Below are 20,031 nucleotides of genomic sequence, written 5' to 3' on the forward strand. Positions count from 1 at the left end.
TCTCCCCGTGCGTGGGTTTTCTCCGGGTACTCCGGTTTCCTCCCACATTCCAAAAACATGCATGTTAGGTTAATTGGAGACTCTAAATTGTCCATAGGTATGAATGTGAGTGTGAATGGTTGTTTGTCTATATGTGCCTTGCCATTGGCTGGCGACCAGTCCAGGGTGTATGGATGGATGTTTTATGGTAATGTGGACCCTCTAAAACAAGGCTAGGCAAAATGTTTGACATTGATTTTGGCTGGGGGTCAGGACCAGAAGCAGATGGAGTCTTTGTGTGATCTAAAATGTGTGTGTGTTGATGTACTCCTGATCAAAATTTTAAGACGAGTTGAAAAATCGGAAGAATGTACATTTTGCACCTTTGGATCTAAAGGAGGTTCTAAGTATTAGAGCTAAGTAGAGCTTCAAAATGCAGAAAACGAAGAAATGGAAATGCCCAAAAAATGTTTTATCTCACTCCCATTTCTTCGTGAAATTGGCTGTTCATCAGCTGACCATAAGACCATCGCTGCGCGTGCTTGATGCCAGTGTTTCCAGGAGGCTAGTGGGAATCTTGCTCCAGGTGGTTTACAGAGGGCATCCACTGTCTGGAACCGATGTCCATTTTTGGAATCTTCCCTTGCCATCCATTCCCAAATTTGGATTTAGATCAGGGGTACATGCAGGATGGTCCAAAAGAGTGAGGTTATTCATCTGGAAGAAGTCCTCTGTCAGGCGGACACTGTGGAGTGCAGCGTTGTCCTGTTGAAAAATACAGTCATTACCACACAGACGAGGGCCTTCAGTCATGAGGGATGCCCTCTGCAACATCTCTGCATAGCCAGCTGCCGTTTGACGCCCTTGCACAACCTGAAGCTCCATTGTTCCATTGGATAAAAAGGCCGCCCAAATCATGATGGCGCTCCCTCCACTGTGCCGTGTGGGAAACATCTCAGGTGGGATCTCCTTGTCATGCCAGTAACGCTGGAAGCCATCGGGACCGTCAAGGTTACATTTTTTCTCATCAGAGAATAAAACTTTCTTCCACGTTTCAATGTCCCATGTTTGATGCTTCTGGGCAAATTCCAAACAGTCAATTTTGTGACGTTGAAGGAGACGAGGCCTTTAAAGACCTTTTTGGTTCTTCAGAAGAAGTAACCAAAGCCACACAAGTCTCAGGATCTCACTTATAATTGCAAAAAAAAGCAAGTAGTAATACAGTAGTCTCAGCTCAACGCGCTTTAAGGCTTTCCTTAAATTAACTTTTGTTGTTTGTAAGCTCCAGATGAGGTATCCCTCATGACATCTTTTTTTTCTCCATACTGCAAAAGCAGTGTATGTGGACCAAAGAAAGGTGTGAGTTAAAATTGAATCACTGGTAAAAGTCCACAAATTAGAAATATATGGGAAAATAGGAAGACCCATTCGAATGCGAAATAGTCTAATCAATTATTAAATGTCAGCCTTCAGCGTCAAACCTCGTAACCGCTGCCACAGAAACAAGATTATATTATAGAACTGCTCAGATGAGTACTCTGTCCTTCTCACTTATGCAGGCATGGAAGGTCACGCCATTTATTGTGGGCCATGAACAGAGAATATGCTGCTCTTCTGTCATTCTTCTCTAAATTATTATTATAATGATTTTTGCTCAAAGTTACGCATAGAAATGGCTCCTCAGCCCTTGTTGTGGGACAAAACATTCTTAAATATTTCATTCTGTCTGTTACGCTAGGTGGTGCAGTTGGAAGAGCTTTTGGCCGTGCGTCACTCTGTGTTTGTGATTGGGAACGCCGGTACTGGGAAGAGCCAGGTGCTGAGATCACTCCAAAGAAGCTACCAGAATATGAAACGTCGACCCGTGTGGGTGGACTTGAACCCAAAAGCGGTGACAAACGATGAGCTGTTTGGTATCATCAACCCAGCAACCAGAGAGTGGAAAGATGGTGATCAGCAATTATTTTAGAGAAGTGCTAGTCTAAAGTCAGTATTTAATTACCTGTATGTACATTGTCTCCCACAGGTCTGTTTTCTTGTATAATGCGTGAATTGGCCAACATCAGTCACAGTGGGCCGAAGTGGATTGTTTTGGATGGAGACATTGACCCCATGTGGATTGAGTCACTCAACACTGTCATGGATGACAACAAGGTGTGACATAATATATGCAGCGGGAAAAATAAGTACAGTGGATCCTCGGATTTTGAATGCCTCTGTTTTTGAGGAAAATGTTTGCCCAAAATTGACCTCTTATTGAACACTATCTTGGTTATCGTAAAATATTGCGCGTAACAAACTTTATTTTACCCTTTGGCACGTTGAAACTTGAGGTATTAACTCTCTCACTGCCAAAGACCTCTATTGACGTCTTTTCAAAAAGTAACATTCGCTGACAAAGACGTTTATTGACGTCTTTTGCTTTTTTTCGCGGGAGCTACAGATCAAAGTCTTATTCATCTTGTGTGTGAATTTCTGACTGGCAGGCAATGTATTTCTGTCCCAGTAGGGGGCAACAGTTCTCTTTTCCTCCAACCGGCAACAACAGATTGTCAATGAAGAAGACGGTTGTGGGTTGAGAGAGAAAAGGGCGAAACACATGCAGAAATCGAGCGGAGAACAAAAATACCTGCAGCTAACACTGTCACAGAGCTTGTCTGACGGTGGATCTGTACCGACGCGATTGCGAAAGATAGCGGTGACATGGGTGACGTAGAGACAAATGCAATTGACAATGGAAGCCGAAGGAACAAGCTAGTGGTTAGGTTTGCTGATCCATGTGGTGCGACGCCGGAGCCTGACATGGGAAGCAATTCAGAGTCGGGTGACTCAGAACCCGACCCTGATTCTTCTGACGAGCGGCTGCCGTCTGGATCGGTCAGAGGCAGGGATTCATCCCCACATCCAGCAGACCCCACCGTCACTCTGCTTGAATTTGCTTCTCTGCAGAAAAAGCTAGTTTTCCCTGTTTTTTTGTCAAAATCAGGTGTTTTTGCGGAAACTACCCTATGTTCTACCGCCAATATCTAAAGACCCACAAAGGCTAGAAACAAACAGTTTTTTCTGATGAAAGAAGAGAGTCTAAAGTTTCTTTAGATCATTTCAATGTTTATGTAGTCCTAAAACTCTATGTTCTGTGGGTCCTGAAAGTTCAGCAAAAATGTCTCAAAACTCTGGCTCTGGAAAATATAAGAAAACAGCATAAACATAGTAGAGTAACATTCCAATATCAAATAAGGTAAATAAGGTATAATGGTCGATGAGGAACGGCCGTATAGTCTAGCAACATCACTTAAATTCATACCACCGTCATGCTTCTGGATCATTTCCTGCTTTGTTTTCGATCGACAACTTTTCCATTTTTTTCTTACCACTTATACTTGGTTTAGGGCCCATGACTCCGGTAATTTTAAGACAAATAAAAGTAAACAAATTAAGAAGAGATTTCAATGCGTGCAAACTCGTTTAAGGGCGACTACGATGAGGAAGGGAGCTCACATACAAACTTGGACGCGCTGGATAAGTCAGCCAATAAGATAAGAGCGTAGGCGGTGCCCCGATAATCAGCCAATGAGATGAGAGTGTAGGCGGTGCCCCGATAATCAGCCAATGAGATGAGAGCGTAGGCGGTGCACCGATAATCAGCTAATGAGAGCGTGAAGCCAGAAGGCGTCACCAAGTGTACTCTGTTAGTCTCTCTGTCGCTTGCACGGACTTGACACTTTACGTTATATGGAATTCCTTATGTAATACGATGCGAAAAATTTACATAAATTCTTTACGTTCAGTGGAATTTACGTGAAAGGAGGTTTACGTTATGCGAGGTACTACTGTATTAGGTATTGTGTAAAGCTAAAACAGGAACAACATCAAATTAAAAGCACTCAATGAATGCAGAGCCACCATCCACCAGTTCGGTTGTTTTGCAGAGACGAGATTATACAGTCACTGTTTGCAAGCATAAATAAACTTGAACACAAATCCAACAAACAAATATTCACATTAACACTCAATAAGGTCATCAAATCTTACCTTTATAAAGTCTCACATAGTATCAGCATTTGGGACCAAACAGGAGGTGAAAGAAAAAGGAGAAAAATACAGAACAGTACTCTGTGTAATCTGTGCACCATGGGATAAAGTTAGATGGTGTGTTCAAGGACCCTCGAACAAAGTGGAACAACAAACAACATATGCACAAATGGGGGATTTCTAACTGTATGCTATTTTTGGAATAAAATAATGGCCCATATTTCCGAAACTGATATACATTTACATACAATTTGTTGTGGTTATTTACTTCTTTTTTGTGTGTTTTTCTTATTAATCATTACGCTTGAAAGTTTGGGCGGTTGGGTACCCCTGCCTTACAGCATGCGTGGGTATATGTTGTGCTCTTTTACACATTTGAAAATACTGTAAGATTGCCACTTTTATACAATCGGCTTCTTTAATTTATAATATCAAATTAATGTCTACATCAACAAACATTAACCGTATAATTGAATCGAATCGTATTGAATGGTTCCGTTTTTAAAATATATCGTTTTTGAATGGCATCGTAACCTTTGTGTCCAGATTCAAATTGAATCGTCTATCAGAAAGACGTTTACATCCCTAGAACCAGCCAACCAAACATTCCCTTGCCATCTACATAATCTACATTAATGCAAAACTCGGATTAAACATCCGAAAAATCGAACTCAACATTGAGGCACACCATTAACTTCACATTGCAGACGCCAAATTATAGATGACAGCAAAATATTTGAGAAGAAGCATATGGAAAAAGTTCTAGGCTAGTTCTAAGATCTCACACATGCATCAACAATCCATCAAATGCACTACTTACCCATACGCCAGTAAGGCCAACATTGTTTTTCACGGCTGTAACTCCTAATTTGGGTTTCCGACCAGATGTAAAGAAGTGATGTGTCTCCATACTTTTGTAATTCTTTCAGTCCTCGCTTGTGAAATTGTTTACTTCTTACGAAAAGTCTTCTTTCTTATTCAGAGCCTCTGCATCCACTTCGTCACATTCAACTATTTTTGAAGCTATTTGGCTTGCATATCCGGCTCTAAACCTTAATAATAGTAGGATGTGTGGGCATCTCCGTTGTAACTGAAAGGTGGTGTATTGACAGCAGCCCCCCCAACTGAAGACTCGAAAGGACGCAAACTGACTTTGTGTCATGTGGTTGAAACCCAGCAATACCTCGCCTCTTTGTCCACTTTTAGGAACACTTCGCGGGCTTGTGAATGGCACACTTCCTGTCCTTCACTTTTTATGACGTCCACCACTGTACTGTTACACCCTAAACAGTTCATAGTATTAGCCATGGTGTTATTTTAAATTGCTTTTGTTTGTTGAAAACTACTCCAAGGTCATAAACCTTGAAAATGAAAATAATTTACAGTGAGAGTTTGATCATTTAATAAAAATCCAGTCTTAATCCATTAGGTCCTGACCCTGGCCAGTAATGAGCGGATCCCGTTGAACTCCACTATGAGACTGGTGTTTGAGATCAGCCATCTTCAGACCGCTACCCCTGCAACTGTGTCCAGAGCAGGTGTAGTATTCACTCTGTTTTGGTTTACAATACTTACAAGAACTATTCCTATTTATGAATTAAAAAAATGAACTTTCTCTCTCTAATCCATGATGTGGCCTATTGCTGTTACAGAAGCTACATGCGCAGGTTTAGCAGTGTAGAAATACAGAGTATGCAATCAATCTCAGAAATGGGGCAATGACATCGGAAATATGGGCATTAAAGTGAGTTTATTGATGTACAGAAATGCCTTGCAGTTATACGGTAGATCCACAATACGTTGTTAGGAATGGTATCATGCATTTATCTCCGTCACCGATACAAGACAACGATACACGACTTCAATAGAATATTTACGATAGCAAGATTTTGGCCTTGGGTCTTTGTCGTACTGTGGGGCTGTGAGTAGTGTAGTGGTTCAAATAGCTCTCTTTAAGCAACTGGCATGGGATCAATACCCATACATGTCCCAAACATAAAACTGTGATTGACTGGTACCCTCCCCAGGATTTTTGCTGAAAGTCAGCTGGGTTAGGCTGTAGTCCCTGCCATGACTCTGAACAGGATAAACATCATAAATGAATGTACATCCCTGAGTGCATCAGCCCGTGAATTGCGTAAAGCCAGTTTAGGTGCAAGTGTATACTTTGCAGTTGGGAAAATAAGTATTTTATCCCCTGTTGATTTTGTAAGTTTAGCCCCTTATAAAGATATAGTAGTCCAGAATTTCTATTTCTACTTTTTTGTCACGCTTTGAAACCTGCAGCTTATACGGGGCTGTGGCTAAGTTATTGTCACGTTCTAATCTCACGACACCTTGTATGCTTCAGAACAGCTATTTTGCGCTTCGTGCACACACCCTCATCATGGAAAACACACAGAAAATGCATATGATACATCTTTGAACTTAAACGCGCGTGATCTAGCAACTTTTGCTCAAGTCTGCCAGTGGATCCTGACAGTGTGGAGCAGTGTGAAAAAATCCACTATCACCGATGGATTTGGAAAGGCTGGATTACTGCGTGATGAAGAAGACAGCACAAACTCAAGGGCTTTTTTACCTCAAGACCAAAGTGACACTGAAAGCGACAACGAAAAACAGAGAGCGAGACTGACAAAGTGTGTGATGAAGGAATTATGAGGGTGTTTAATTACGACACTGAAGAAGACGACTTTAGTGGTTTGATGAAAAATGAAGACAGTGACGCATTAGTTTTTATGGTAGGTTACTGTTTAACTAGTCGTATTACACGCACTGTTTGGAAAAAAGTGTTTACTTAATTAAAAGCTTAAAAGAATGTGGACTAAATATTCCATGTTAGGACGTGGACAGGTGCAGCCTATATATGTACAATATATTTTTTATCTTTAAATTTAGTGGGTGCAGATTATATTCAGGTGCGCTCAATAGTCAATAGAGGGTGTGTTGGATGCCGTATTCCACTCATCTCCTTATAGGCACTAATGGTAGGCATTACATACATTAAGTTTAGTCAAGTCTTTAACTCCTTGGAGAGCGTGAAAGGCGAAGGTGAGCAGGTGCAAATAGTATTTATGATGATGTTTTTTATTGCCCACAAAGAAAAATCCCACTCCCACAAGGGAAGAAAAGAGTCAAATTACTCCTGCAGCTAGTAATAGCTTTGTGCTTGGACAAGATGTTATACAGTACGCCCTCCCCACACAGAAAGGATATTGATACAGCAATCATAAGGCCTATGAGGTGCCTTACACTTGCTAAAAAGTCAGTTGGAGCATCAAGAACGGGCGTGATAGTTTTAGTAGACGGAGGGACAGCCGATTGTAGGCAATGGGAGAGGTAGAAGTCGCTCTCGTTGGGACACCACAATGTGTTCAATCTATGACATATGTGATGTTACACATATTGGTATCGGTATCGGTTGATATCGGAATTGTAAATTGAGAGTTGTGCGTAAACGTACTCTTTCCTTTTCCACAAACGATGTGGTTTTCTTCTGTTGTGCTTTGAACTAACACACAACATTAGTTCCTCATATGATTATAATATACCTAATATTTTGATGGTGTGAATGTCATCATGTTAAATATACTGTATATCCATCTGTAATGATAGCAATCAATTTTCAACATAACTGTTTTGTGTCTTTGCGTCCACCTTTAAATTAAACAGATTTTGCTCAGAATATATTCATCTAAAATTGGGTATCAGTTAGGAAAAATTTAGAAACATGCTCACTAAAAAGGGAAATGTGTGCCTTCATAAGGGACCACTTTTTTTTTTTTTTTTTTTTTGGTTTGCCTTGGTTCGCCCTGCTCCATTCACACAGATGAGATCGGACATCGGACACTCAATCTTTGTTTTATGTGTTATGCCACTGCTGTGTCTTCCGAATCTGACACTTTTTCCAGTTTTTCCACCTCCGTTTCCGTAAAGTCCGCCTCTTCATCCTGAGTCAATTTGCACTGACCTTGTATGGTGAAGTGGAGGCGTGGAATGGGCGTAACTTTAGGCGGAGTTGCGTACGCACACTTTTCTCTAGGTGGAATCTATAAACCACAAATTGTGTGAATCTGTGGTGTGAATATTCTTATCCGTTCCCACATTTTGGGTTTTTGGCATACAGAGACTTTTAGTCAGACTCCCATGCACATTTTTATAGTTGAAGCCCCAGTTGAAGCACATAATACATAATACACACATACTAGTAGTAATGAAATGATGAACTATGATAGTGATCACAATGACAATACTGCATTGAAACACTCAGACATAATTGTAGTAATGAAATGATGAACTATGACAGTCAACAGAGTGACGATAACTGTAACGCACATCATTGTAATACAAAAACTATCGTCATACTGCTGATATCACCGTCGCTGTAATAAAACCAACAACATAATGAGTATGTATGTACTGTGAGTGTGCATATGTACGTGTGTACAGGTATCTCTGTATGTGGGGAAGACTTCATATATATAAAGGTGCAAGAATGTGTGGGCGTGTAATTGTCACTGAAAATGCATGAAAGGAGAGGGGCCCCCCTCCACCGCCCAGAAAGCCCCGGCCCAAATAGCCAGGCCGAGTCCCCACCGCCAGAAAGCCACCAGGCCCAAAGGGGCAGGCAGCACAAAGATCAGCCCCCCAAGAGCCAGCCCATAGAGCCCTCCTCCCCGGGAAGACCATTAAGGGGCCACGGAGAGGCAGTCCCAACCAGAAACAGGGCGCCGGTGGGCCGTAGGACAGCCAACCCCCGAGACCAGCGAGAGATCACACCTCACAAAGGCAGACGGGCACCGGGGGAAAAAAAATGCACCAGCAGGCTCAGAGACGCCCCCGGAACCGAAAAGAAACCCACCCATGCCAGAAGTGCCAGCCCCACCTCCCCCCACCCACAGGGAATGGAGCCCGGCTCGCCCCGGGCGACCCCATACCCGACCCCCGACACAGGACGCAGGGAAAAAAATAAAAAATAAAATAACCAGGGTGCAGGAACACCCCAGGCCACCCATCCCAATGGCAGGACGCTCCCAGCAAGGCAGACAGAGGAGCTGGCGAGGAGGAAAGCCAGCAAATGAGCAAACGGGCGAGCAGCCAGGCCAACCACCACACAGCCCCAACCGACACCTGCAGGGCAGCAAATCCCGGAGAGGGAGGCTCAGCACCAGAGCCGGGGAGGCGAGACCAGCAGCAGACCATGATCGATCTCTGAATGATGTCCCATTCCTTGAACTCCAAATTGCAGACTCTTTAGTGTCAGCAAAAGACAGTAATTTATTTACCCACTGAGTTTGTGAATAAAGACGTGGGGATCCTTGGTGGGCAGTGCAGGGAAGGGTGTCACTGCATGCCTCCTTCTCGCTACAAAGACCGTGGCCGTGCGTAACGCGCCAGTTTGCACCTGCCTTTCAAACAAAACTAAAAAAGACACAGAAATACAGGCCGCAAACAGGTTTCAGCCTTGATCAATCATACTTCCGGTGCTAAATTATTACTTTAGCATATCCTTTTCCCAATAATCTGTGCATTCTGATGACTTGCAAATATTCTGTTTATTCATGAACATTCATGAACACCCAAAATGGACTGGCAGTGCCATTTTACTCATTTGACAGACGCAACCCTCGTTTCACCCTGTTAGTAGATCAGCTTTTCACAAGCATTCAAGTTTGCTCGTGTTTTTATGCATGCATAACTTCAGTAGTGCTAAAGCTGCAGCTCACCTCCTCTCTCCAGGAATCCTGTACATAAACCCAGCAGACCTTGGCTGGAACCTGTTAGTGTCCAGCTGGATTGACAAAAGAGAGGCACAATCAGAGAAGGCTAACCTCACCATTCTATTTGACAAGTACCTCCCCTCCTGCCTGGATGCCCTGAGACTGAGGTGCAGTATCCCTTGTATTATTACTGTATATATTATTAAACCCCTGGGTTGCATTTTTTATGTCAATGTGTGGCCTTACATTAGCACTGGGCCATTAATACTACATGTTTTTTTTTAATTTTGCATCTGAACCAGATGGGATTGTTTAATCTGGTAACCTCACTGTGCAGGTTTAAGCAGATCATCCCCATTCCTGAGCACAGTATGGTCCAGATGCTTTGCTACTTGCTGGAGTGTTTGCTTACGACAGAAAATACCCCACCAGACTGTGCCAAGGAGCTTTATGAGCTGTATTTTGTTTTTGCGGCTGTGTGGGCCTTCGGGGGAGTCTTGTCCCAAGAACAGGTACTGCTCAAGCATCTCGGCATGTTAAGCATTTTCAAAGTGGCTGTATAGAGATAAGAATTCAATGAAAAGACATGCCCGCCCTTGAAAAAAGTGAGAGATATCCATCTGTAAAAAGAAATGGACTTCGGTCCTGCTGAACACGTTGGCAGCGGGATTTAAATCAACAGAAAGGTGGTGAAGAGTTGTTACTAAACAATCCCGTTGGTGCCATACAAGTTGGAACAAATGTACTCCACTTTATTTCCCCATCACAGATGCATTCCAGTGCTAAGTGGTTTTATTGACTGGAGGGTTTTAAGGCAATACAGGGATACAGTACCAAGCAACTTTCAGTCAGCAGATAATGCCTTGCTGTCTGAAGCAGACAGATGGATGGATAAGATTGCTTCTGCCCCTATTTTATACTGTAGCTTTCATGTGTATGCCCTGGTTTGTGTCCACATCATTCGGAATGACATGCACGGTTCCATCGCTACATCTGGACTTATAATATACAGTGGTACCTTGGTTAACGTTTGCTAAAAGTTTGCCTTGGCTTGAGTTTGCCTGCTTGTTTAGCGTGCAAAATACATTCGGGTTTGTTTACGCTGACATCTTGGAATCTCACGATACTTGCACGTGTTTGCACAATGAATTGTGTGCCGCTGGAGCCATTTTGGGACAACAGTGTTTGTATCAGATTTGTAGAGAGATACACGATGTAACAAGAACAAAAGGGAAAGGCGATGGATCGTACCGAGGCACGGGTGCGTCCGAATTTTACGGCTTAAACAGAACACCGTCGTCATTTCAGAGGCATGTGAATGTGTGCGTGCACACACACATACATGCATACACAGCATCCTGCCTAACAGTCTATCAACCCGGCGGTGCATCAACGGTGACACTGTGTTTCTGCCTGTCTCATTTTACATCCATAACACCCATTTGTGCTTCCAACAACAAAACATAAGCATTCCCACTCACTCTAGCATATTCTCGACATCCACAGTCAAGCATAGCACACGTCACCAGACATAAAGCATTCTCTGCAGCGCACTTCCTCACCAATGTTTTCTTTTGTTTTTTCATTTTCTATTTTCAACGGCAAGGTACATGTTTATTGGTTCTAGAACGTTGATATTTCATTTGATATATTTTTTGCAAATTGTGGTTGCAGGATAACGTGATTATTTTGTTAATTGGTTATTTTGTGGGGGGGGTTTCCAACAAAACTAGATAAAAATGATGTTAAATGTTCAGTTTTCCATTTTCTATCATTTTCTGCATGTAAAACTAGAATTATTGTCTAATTATTGCATATGAAATGTGTTTTGTTTTAGCAATTTTGGATGTCTGGAACGGATTAATTGGATTTACATTATTTTCGATGGGAAAATTTGCTTTTGTTAGAGTTTGATTTGGTTTGAGTTGGATCTTCTGGACTGGATTAATGACATTAACCAAGGCACCACTGTATATAGATTATCAGACCTGCCAACATGTACACATTTTTCATACACAGCACGCATTTTGACCCTTGAATACGCTTGTACGCACCGTTGCTCTCAGGTACGTATTTTGCTGCATTTCGCTTGACTCATATCGATGGCGAACAGATCACCTCCACGAACACCTTCTCCTTTTAATTCATCTTACTGACTGTAGTCATTCATCAGTTGCTTCCAGCTGCAGCGTTGGCTCGCGACACAAGCTCAGTAGTCAATGAGAGGTGTTAGGAATGGAATATTTTCTACTTTGTTTTAGATAAATACGGCAACACGTTCTGCTTATCCACCACAGAGCGGCAACAGTTGTCCGCCTCTTTTACAGGGCGAAAGTCGACCTGGGCACTTTTGTTCTAACCGCTGTGAAATGAGTCTTTGAGTCTCAAGGGCAGTTTAGAATTGAATTCAAACAGGAGTAGATACAAACAATTGCAATAGCAGCACTGGAGAGAGTTAGTGCAATGAGTGCAAACTTCACTTCTTAATTGTTGGGAAATTAATTTAAACTGGTTCCAGCCAGTCTAGGTTGGACAGATAAGCACTCCTCAGACAGATATTAATATATCTAGAAAATGTGTGTGTGTGTGCACAAATGAAAAGATGCATTTTGTTCCAAGTGAAAGGTCTTGTGAGTGTGTTTTGACTTTGAGGAAGATATGCACAAACACGTACAGTATCTCAAACAGAGTGGAAAATATTCTATTTTTAACAGAGGTGTGGATGCTCAAAATTGAAGAAGAGCTGTAAAAGAGCCATAAAAGCAGGTGTATCCAAAGTAGAGCCCGGGGGCCAATTGCAGCCTTTGGCTTATTTTTTCTTGGCCGATGACAAATAAAATAAACCAAAAACATAGCAAAAATATATATGTAGGCAAAATTAGGGATGTCCCAATCCCCGTTTTTGGCTTCCAATCCGATCCGATTTTTATTTTATTTTTTATAGTCTTGCCTATCCGATCTGATCTGGTTCCGATCCTTTTTTTTTTTTTTTTTAATAATAAGCTTTTGTTACAAACATGAAAATACTGTAGCTCTTCAAAGCATTAAAAATGCAAACACTTGCAATGCAACCAAAGTATTGCTAAATTTACTTTATTACACAGCATGACCAACAATATTGTTTGGCTTTTGTAATAAACCTCTGTGAGTCGGTCCCTTATCCAATAAATGATCAAATGAGCCTGCAAAATACTTTTAGGGTCGGGTAGATATAATCATTGGACATGGTTATAGATCAATTTGTGGTTTGATTTAGAATGTATGACATTTTTTTAACAAACTCTCTCCAACACAGTAGTAATTTATTGAGGGTCTCTAGTATAAACAACAGCAGTTGCAGCTGCACTTCGCGTGTGAGCTCCCCGCACCATCACAGTACACAGCAGTACCAGCACACAGAGGGGGAACTACCGCTGTAGCTACGGAGCCAAATTTCCAACGTCTAATGTGAAACTAACTTCACCACGGTACGCCGCAGACATGTCTGCATGGTGGTGTTGCGTTTTCTTCTTTTTGCGGGTGGTGGGAGTCAAATGGCAACCAGCTCTGAGGGGCATTATCCCACCTACCATGTTGGAGTGTGACCCAGATTTACCAACGTTATACGCCGATCGGCCCGAAGCCGATTCTATCCGATCATCAGAATACAGCGGATCGCCAGGCATAATGTAACCAGAAAAAGCTCAAATGAGATGCGGAGTACTTCTAAAATATCTTCAAGGTTGGCAGGTCTGCATGACACTAAAGAGTGTAATTTAATTAATAAATAAAACAATAAAATAAATAATTATTTTAAACAATGCTTTTGGGGGGAAATTTATTAAATAATAAATATCCAAACATTTAATGCATACAATAAATGTATATATTAAAATTAATGTACTGTATATTAAAATTTATTAAATTCCAAATAAAGAAACATTTTTTTGTAATATTATTTATTATATTCTGTATGTTAAATATGTACAATATATGCATTTTAGCCTATGTGTCCAGTACTTAGGGATAAACGGTCTAACACAGAAGCAGAGAGGAAGTCATTTTAGGGTATCGATTGATCCCCCCAATGTGTCTGTGCGAGTATAGCTAGTCGACCACAGAGTGGAATTCAGCAAGTGGTGGGTGGCTGAGTTCAAAACCATCAAGTTCCCATCCCAAGGCACAGTGTTCGATTACTTCATCGACCCAGACAGCAAGAAGTTTGAACCCTGGTCCAAAATGGTGCCCAAATTTGAGATGGATGCAGATACCCCACTTCAGGTATTACACAGCAAATTCTGAAGACTGGTCGATGGCTGACTGGTCATATCGCACACACATTTTTTCCACTATGCAGGCATGTCTGGTTCACACAGCGGAGACCATCCGAGTCCGTTACCTCATGGACTGTCTGCTGGAACACCGGAGGCCCGTCATGCTGGTTGGGAATGCTGGCACTGGGAAGTCTGTCTTAGTTGGAGACAAACTTTCATCATTGCACGCTGACAAATACATGGTTAAAAACGTCCCTTTCAACTATTACACCACATCTGCAATGCTACAAGGTACAAAACTGCAACAACATTTTATCTGATGTCATTTACTCACGTAGGTTGATTTCTATTTCTGTTCTTGAACGTTTTGTGTTTATTTTCATTTAATTCATACCATGTTTGTTTGGCTCTTATCCATTTTAATGACTTATGAAGAGATATGTGTAAACGAAGTACAGGAGGTCAATATTGTGATGTAGGCCACGTTTTAACGTCGCAACTTATACCCTAAATTAACAGCCAAGACACTCACGCTGTACACTGAACACACGGACAGATAAAATACAGTAATAAAAAGATTACGTTTTATCTAACTTCACTAACAATGTTTTGACACACTGCAATCAGAAGAGTCTGCCTCATGTTTGGGAGACAATAAGGGAAAAACAGACTTAAAGAGCAGGATGTCACGAGATCTAGGGTTCACTCTGTGCATTGGTTTCAGCACCTAGGCAAAAATGGTGAGCGTTCAAACTGTATAGTTTAGTACATGCTGCTTTTTAAAACAGTTGATAAGACAGCATATCAAGAAATGCTGCTGCAAATGTTTATAGACAGTAGAAATAGCCTGCGAGAAAATACATGTCATAAATGGCAATACCACAACTTCCATCCATCCATTTTCTGTGCCGCTTATCCTAATTAGGGACGCGGGGTATGCTGGAGCCTATCCCAGCAGAAAGAGAAAGAGAGAAGCGAGAAGGTACTGAAGCATAGCTGGTATTTTTTATTGTCATTTATACAGTGGTACCTTGGCATACGAGTGTCTCAACTAACGTGTTTTTTTAGATGCGAGCCTTCTCTCAGCTGATTTATTTGCTTGGAACTGCGAGCTAAAATTTGGACACGAGCTGCTAGTTAATGGCAGGCATAGCCAAGGACAGCAATGTGGGGGGCTTCTGTCAATGTGACCATGGCTGAAGAGCTAGTAGTGCTACCATTAGCTAGCATTAGCAGCTGACTAGCTAGATTCAAGAGTTTTATTGTCACGTGCACAGTAAAACAGGTAGTTCTGCTATGCAATGAAATTCTTGTTTTGGTCATTCCCCCAAAAAAAGAAAGAAAAACACAAGAAAATGAATAAGAAAATCTGAAACACAAATACCAATAAATTAAATTAAGCAACAAGCTGGTCATCAACACATCAGTAAAACATACATTATTGTGATCTACTTTATCTTATTTATTATGTATTGTGTAAAACTATGACAGGAACAAATTAAAAGCATGAAATGAATACACAGCCACCATCCACCAGTACCAGCCTGGACTTTTTTTGCAGAGAGGTTGTGTACCACAAATATGCACATTAGCACTCAATAAGGTAATGAAATCTTACTTTTATGCATTCCCACATATTCTCATCTTTTGGGAGCAACTATGTTGGTGAAAGAAAAAGTGTAAAAATACAGTATGGTAGTCTGTCTGTGTGAATTTCTCATGGGGATGAATAAAGCTGCATCCGTCTGTCTGTGCAGCGTGTGAGAACGTGAGAAGGTGCATTCAAAGACCGCCAAACAAAGTTGGACAAATCACCGCTCGCATTAAATATAAAAAAACTGAAGGATTTCTAACTGTACATTATTTTTTAATGAAATAATGACCCATATTTCCCAAATGTATATCCCTTTACATGAAATTTGATAGACGTTTGATAGTCATCGTTGTAGGTGTGTATTGAATCGTTTACCACAAAGAGATTTACATCCCTACTTATTATAAATCAAACTTTTTTCGTCTGTGATTAAATGCGATTCATTATGAGTTAAATATGGACAAAATTTGATTAATCATGATTAAATATTTTAGTTGATTGACAGCCCTCGTTATTATTATATAATTATCATAACATTAGTTGTTTATTTGGTCTAAAACATGCTGTCACACCTCATATAATACACATATAAATTAGACGTAACATACGTAATGCAAAGGTTGATGCGCTTTGCAAGTGTCACCTGAACTTGATGCAATCACTCCATAGTTTCTTTGTGTCCACACTTTAGGGAAAACCCTGGATTCTATTCTACTTCCCTGACTCCACACTGACTCACTAATTGCAATCATCATAATTGAATAATAATTCATCTTTATATTTCTCATGCTTGTCTTCCTCAAAGCTGTGTTGGAAAAGCCCCTTGAGAAAAAGGCTGGACGCAAATATGGACCCCCCGGCAATAGAAGATTGATTTACTTCATAGATGACTTGAATATGCCTGAGGTGGATGCGTATGGCACAGTCCAACCACACACACTCATACGCCAACACATGGACTATAACCACTGGTAATGCACTCATGTAGCCAGAAAATACACAGTATGTAACGTGATCAAATACATCCACTGTATCCACTGACGCTCTTCCGCATGCACAAAGTATTTGGTCCACTGCTGATTTAAAGTTATAAACATTCCATAATTTTTGTGATGTTTTATTGCTAGAGAGAAAAATATAACATTAAAGAAAGGTTATGAATTGATGTATAATTGATTGAGGGAGACTGTTTGATCTCAAAGCTAAAAGTGACTATTTGGTGGAGAAATCCTTGTTGGCAAGCATAGAGGTCAGATTCTTGTAGTCGGTCACCAGTGTTGCACACGTCTCAGGAGAGTTGTTGGTCAGGGAAACAGCTCCAAAGCAGAATGTTTCCACCTCCATGTTTGACAGTAGGCATGCTGTTGGGCTTATATTCACCATTCCTCTGCCTACAAAAATGTCAAGTCGACTTCATGCCGAAGAACTGAACTTTGGTCTCATGTGACCACATCACATTCTCTCAGGTCTTGTCTGAGTCATTCAGGTGTTCATTGTCCAACTTCAGACGGGTCTCTGCATGTGTCGTCTTGAGCAGGGGGAGATTGCGGGCACTGTAGGCTCGCAGTTCGTTACAGCAAAGTGTCTTACTAATGCTTTTCATGGTGACTGTCCTCCCAACTCCCTTGACATCATTAACCAGCTCCTCCTTTGTAATTCTGGGCTGGTCCATAACCTTTCTGCCAATTATCCTTACACCACCAGGTCAAATCTTGCATGGCGCTCCAGAGCCAGGGCAATTAGCTGCTGTCTTGCATTTTTTCAATTTATGAAGTATTTTGACAAGAATGGTCTCTTTTTTACCATATATACCGATGGTCTTGTAGTCTGTTCCAATCATGCGCAGGTCAACAATCCTGTCCTTGAGGTTCTTAGACTGCCCTTGGGTCTTGCCCATGTTGCTGGAAGGGTTTGAATGAGACAAAGCCGGTTCTGTGTCTTTTATTCACATAATGAGTTGAGAGTCAGAGTACTTTTCTACATGGACAGTTTCATGGACATGGAATAGAATGGAATGCTTGCTGGTTGTTGAGGAATGAAATACTTATTTCACTCAAATATAAATGAATGTATAACCTTTAAAGTTTTTTGTGGATCTTTTTTTTAACATTCTGTCTCTGTTATATCAATTATGGACTGTTGTATCTCTTCGGGGGGCAAAGTCAGCAGGGTATTAAATACTTTTCTTTTACTTTTTCTGAATTTTCTGGAAGGATAACATGCGGCTCTGAGTTTTCCCCCCACTTTTGTGCTTCAATGGCTTTTTCGTCCATGTGTTAACACATGGACACACAGAAAAGGGTGCATTCAGAAAATGGGATGTCAACGACTGAAGAGTGTAATACCCCAGCGATTCAGAGAAACAGCCATCTTGTCGAAAACATCCTCCTTTTTGTGTGCAGAAAGGTCCTGGTCAATGGTGTCAGTGTGTAATGGCATTTATGCCTATATGATGTGAAATGTGAGAGCCTCGTTTTATTATTCACCCTCAAAAGGATGCTTTTGCTCATCTTTGGATCATCATTTTGAACCTGGTTCCACACTATCAGACACAGTCAGGCAAGGTCAGCCTATTAGAGCGACACTTTAAAGCTACAGACTTGAGCGTGTTACTGAGATGCAGCATCCTTATTGACAAAAGCATGCTGAAGATGTGTGGGTGTGTGAAACATTGTGGAAGCAAATGTGAGGTGTAACATGCATGAAAGGCAACGAGATAACAATTGTTCTGTCTACTTCCAGGTATGACCGTAATAAGCTCCTTTTGAAGGAAATACACAGTATTCAGTATGTGTCCTGTATGAACCCAACAGCTGGCAGCTTCACCATCAATCCAAGGCTGCAGGTACGTACAGAGGACCATATATACCAATTAAGATTACCATTGTAATAAATATACAGTACACAGTACAGTACACCCAACTTTTTCTCCCATGTTCTGTTAATTATACTGTAGGCCTGCTTGCATAGCAATGGCAAGTGTAAATGACGATGTTGAGAGCGAAGTGTTCGATTTCAAACAGTGCCTAGTTTGTTGCATTCATGTTTTGCTTTATTAAATTAATAATGATATACGCTGGTCTCGGACTGCTTGCTTGTTTGAAGTGCTTGTGGATTGAATTGTCTTTTGTTTTCCTACGACTGTTTTTGTTGAGCTGTTAGCTGACGTTCTGCTGTTTACATGGATGTGTAGATATACACGCCTGTACACCAGTTGAGGTTGTAGCTTGAAAATGGTTAGAGATAAAAGCATGCTGTGAATTGGAAAAATCTTCAGTATGACCCACAGTTTGTGATTGGAGTAAATTTACTCATCCAGTTGCATATTATGACATCACCAGGCTCAGAATTTCAGATTCCTGTCTCCACAATACCCGCTCATTAACAGGTTCATCCGAATGTTTGATCCACTTGTGATAGTCGTCTCGTGGATAGTACCACGTACGCAGCTATTTCTGCGTTTTTTTTTTTTTACATTTCCGCTACCCCACTCACCATTAGCAGTGTTTTGACGACCCACCACATCCCCTTCTGCCACCCCGAACACGGTTTAGCAAAGCATGCTGCGTGTGGACTGTCATGGAGAGCGGACGCTCTTCCGCATGCACAAGGGGCGAAGTCCATAAACTTAGAAACGTTGCTGAGAAACACCCACAAATGTTGCTCAGATTGAAGTTACAGATGTTACAGATCTGCTGGTGTGACGCACTAACTACATCAGGCACCATTTTCACAGAAATGGCTTGTTAAATTCAGCAATGTCGCCACTTTGGCACTTAAAGGGCTAAGGAGATTTTAAATAGAGCTTCAAAATGCACAAAGAAGAAATGGGAGTGAGGCAAATAATGTTTTGAGTAAGCAATTTATTGCAAACAAGCATTAAAGTGAAATAGGCTATTCATCAGCTGATGTTGAAAAGAAAACTGCACTTGTTTTGGGAATTTTGCCCATCATCCGCAATCCTTGTGAAACATGACCACAGACGTCTTTCGGGACACACCTATTTTTACTGTAAAGCCCTAAAAAGACCTAAAAAAAACACCGACAATGTTCTAGTTACATAACTGACCCTCATATAAACCAAGCTACAGTGATGTTTTTATTGTAGCAGCAAACACGAAGAACTATTTTTCTGGCGTAGTGACACAGCGACTCACAGCACTACTGAGAGATAACGGGCCCACTCCAAAACTGACTGGGATACAAGAACAAGCATATTAACCACTACAAATAGACAACCAAATTATCTGTAAAGCATTAGCCCACATTCCTTGTTTTGTTTATACACAGCTAGATGGACTGTGTTGGGATATCATGTGCTATGTGCTCCATGTATCAAATATCATGGAGACTTAGTCGATGGACAGTTGTCCGTCTGGTCCAGCTAGTCTGGGGCGTCTCTTCCAGTTTATTTTAGGTAGGTGGAAAAAAGTTTATATCATTTCAGGGTTTG

General features: G+C 41.3%; 1 protein-coding gene across 4 annotated transcripts in view; it reads left to right on the forward strand.

Annotated features, from left to right (window-relative positions):
• LOC129173221 (dynein axonemal heavy chain 9-like) overlaps positions 1 to 20,031 on the forward strand; it is a 262,968-nt gene that overhangs the window by 109,568 nt on the left and 133,369 nt on the right. For all 4 annotated transcript variants that reach the window (XR_008567198.1, XM_054763939.1, XM_054763948.1 and 1 more), the window contains 9 exons: positions 1,718 to 1,928; positions 2,006 to 2,133; positions 5,441 to 5,549; positions 9,751 to 9,898; positions 10,069 to 10,243; positions 13,818 to 13,991; positions 14,068 to 14,275; positions 16,384 to 16,549; positions 18,321 to 18,423. Coding sequence is in view for 3 of the 4 variants with exons in the window: in XM_054763939.1 (XP_054619914.1) it covers positions 1,718 to 1,928; positions 2,006 to 2,133; positions 5,441 to 5,549; positions 9,751 to 9,898; positions 10,069 to 10,243; positions 13,818 to 13,991; positions 14,068 to 14,275; positions 16,384 to 16,549; positions 18,321 to 18,423 (1,422 nt within the window). In the remaining variant the exon portion in view is untranslated. The remainder of the gene's footprint in view (positions 1 to 1,717; positions 1,929 to 2,005; positions 2,134 to 5,440; positions 5,550 to 9,750; positions 9,899 to 10,068; positions 10,244 to 13,817; positions 13,992 to 14,067; positions 14,276 to 16,383; positions 16,550 to 18,320; positions 18,424 to 20,031) is intronic.

Source organism: Dunckerocampus dactyliophorus, chromosome 2 (genome assembly GCF_027744805.1).
Source record: "Dunckerocampus dactyliophorus isolate RoL2022-P2 chromosome 2, RoL_Ddac_1.1, whole genome shotgun sequence".
Taxonomy (NCBI): Eukaryota; Metazoa; Chordata; class Actinopteri; order Syngnathiformes; family Syngnathidae; genus Dunckerocampus; species Dunckerocampus dactyliophorus.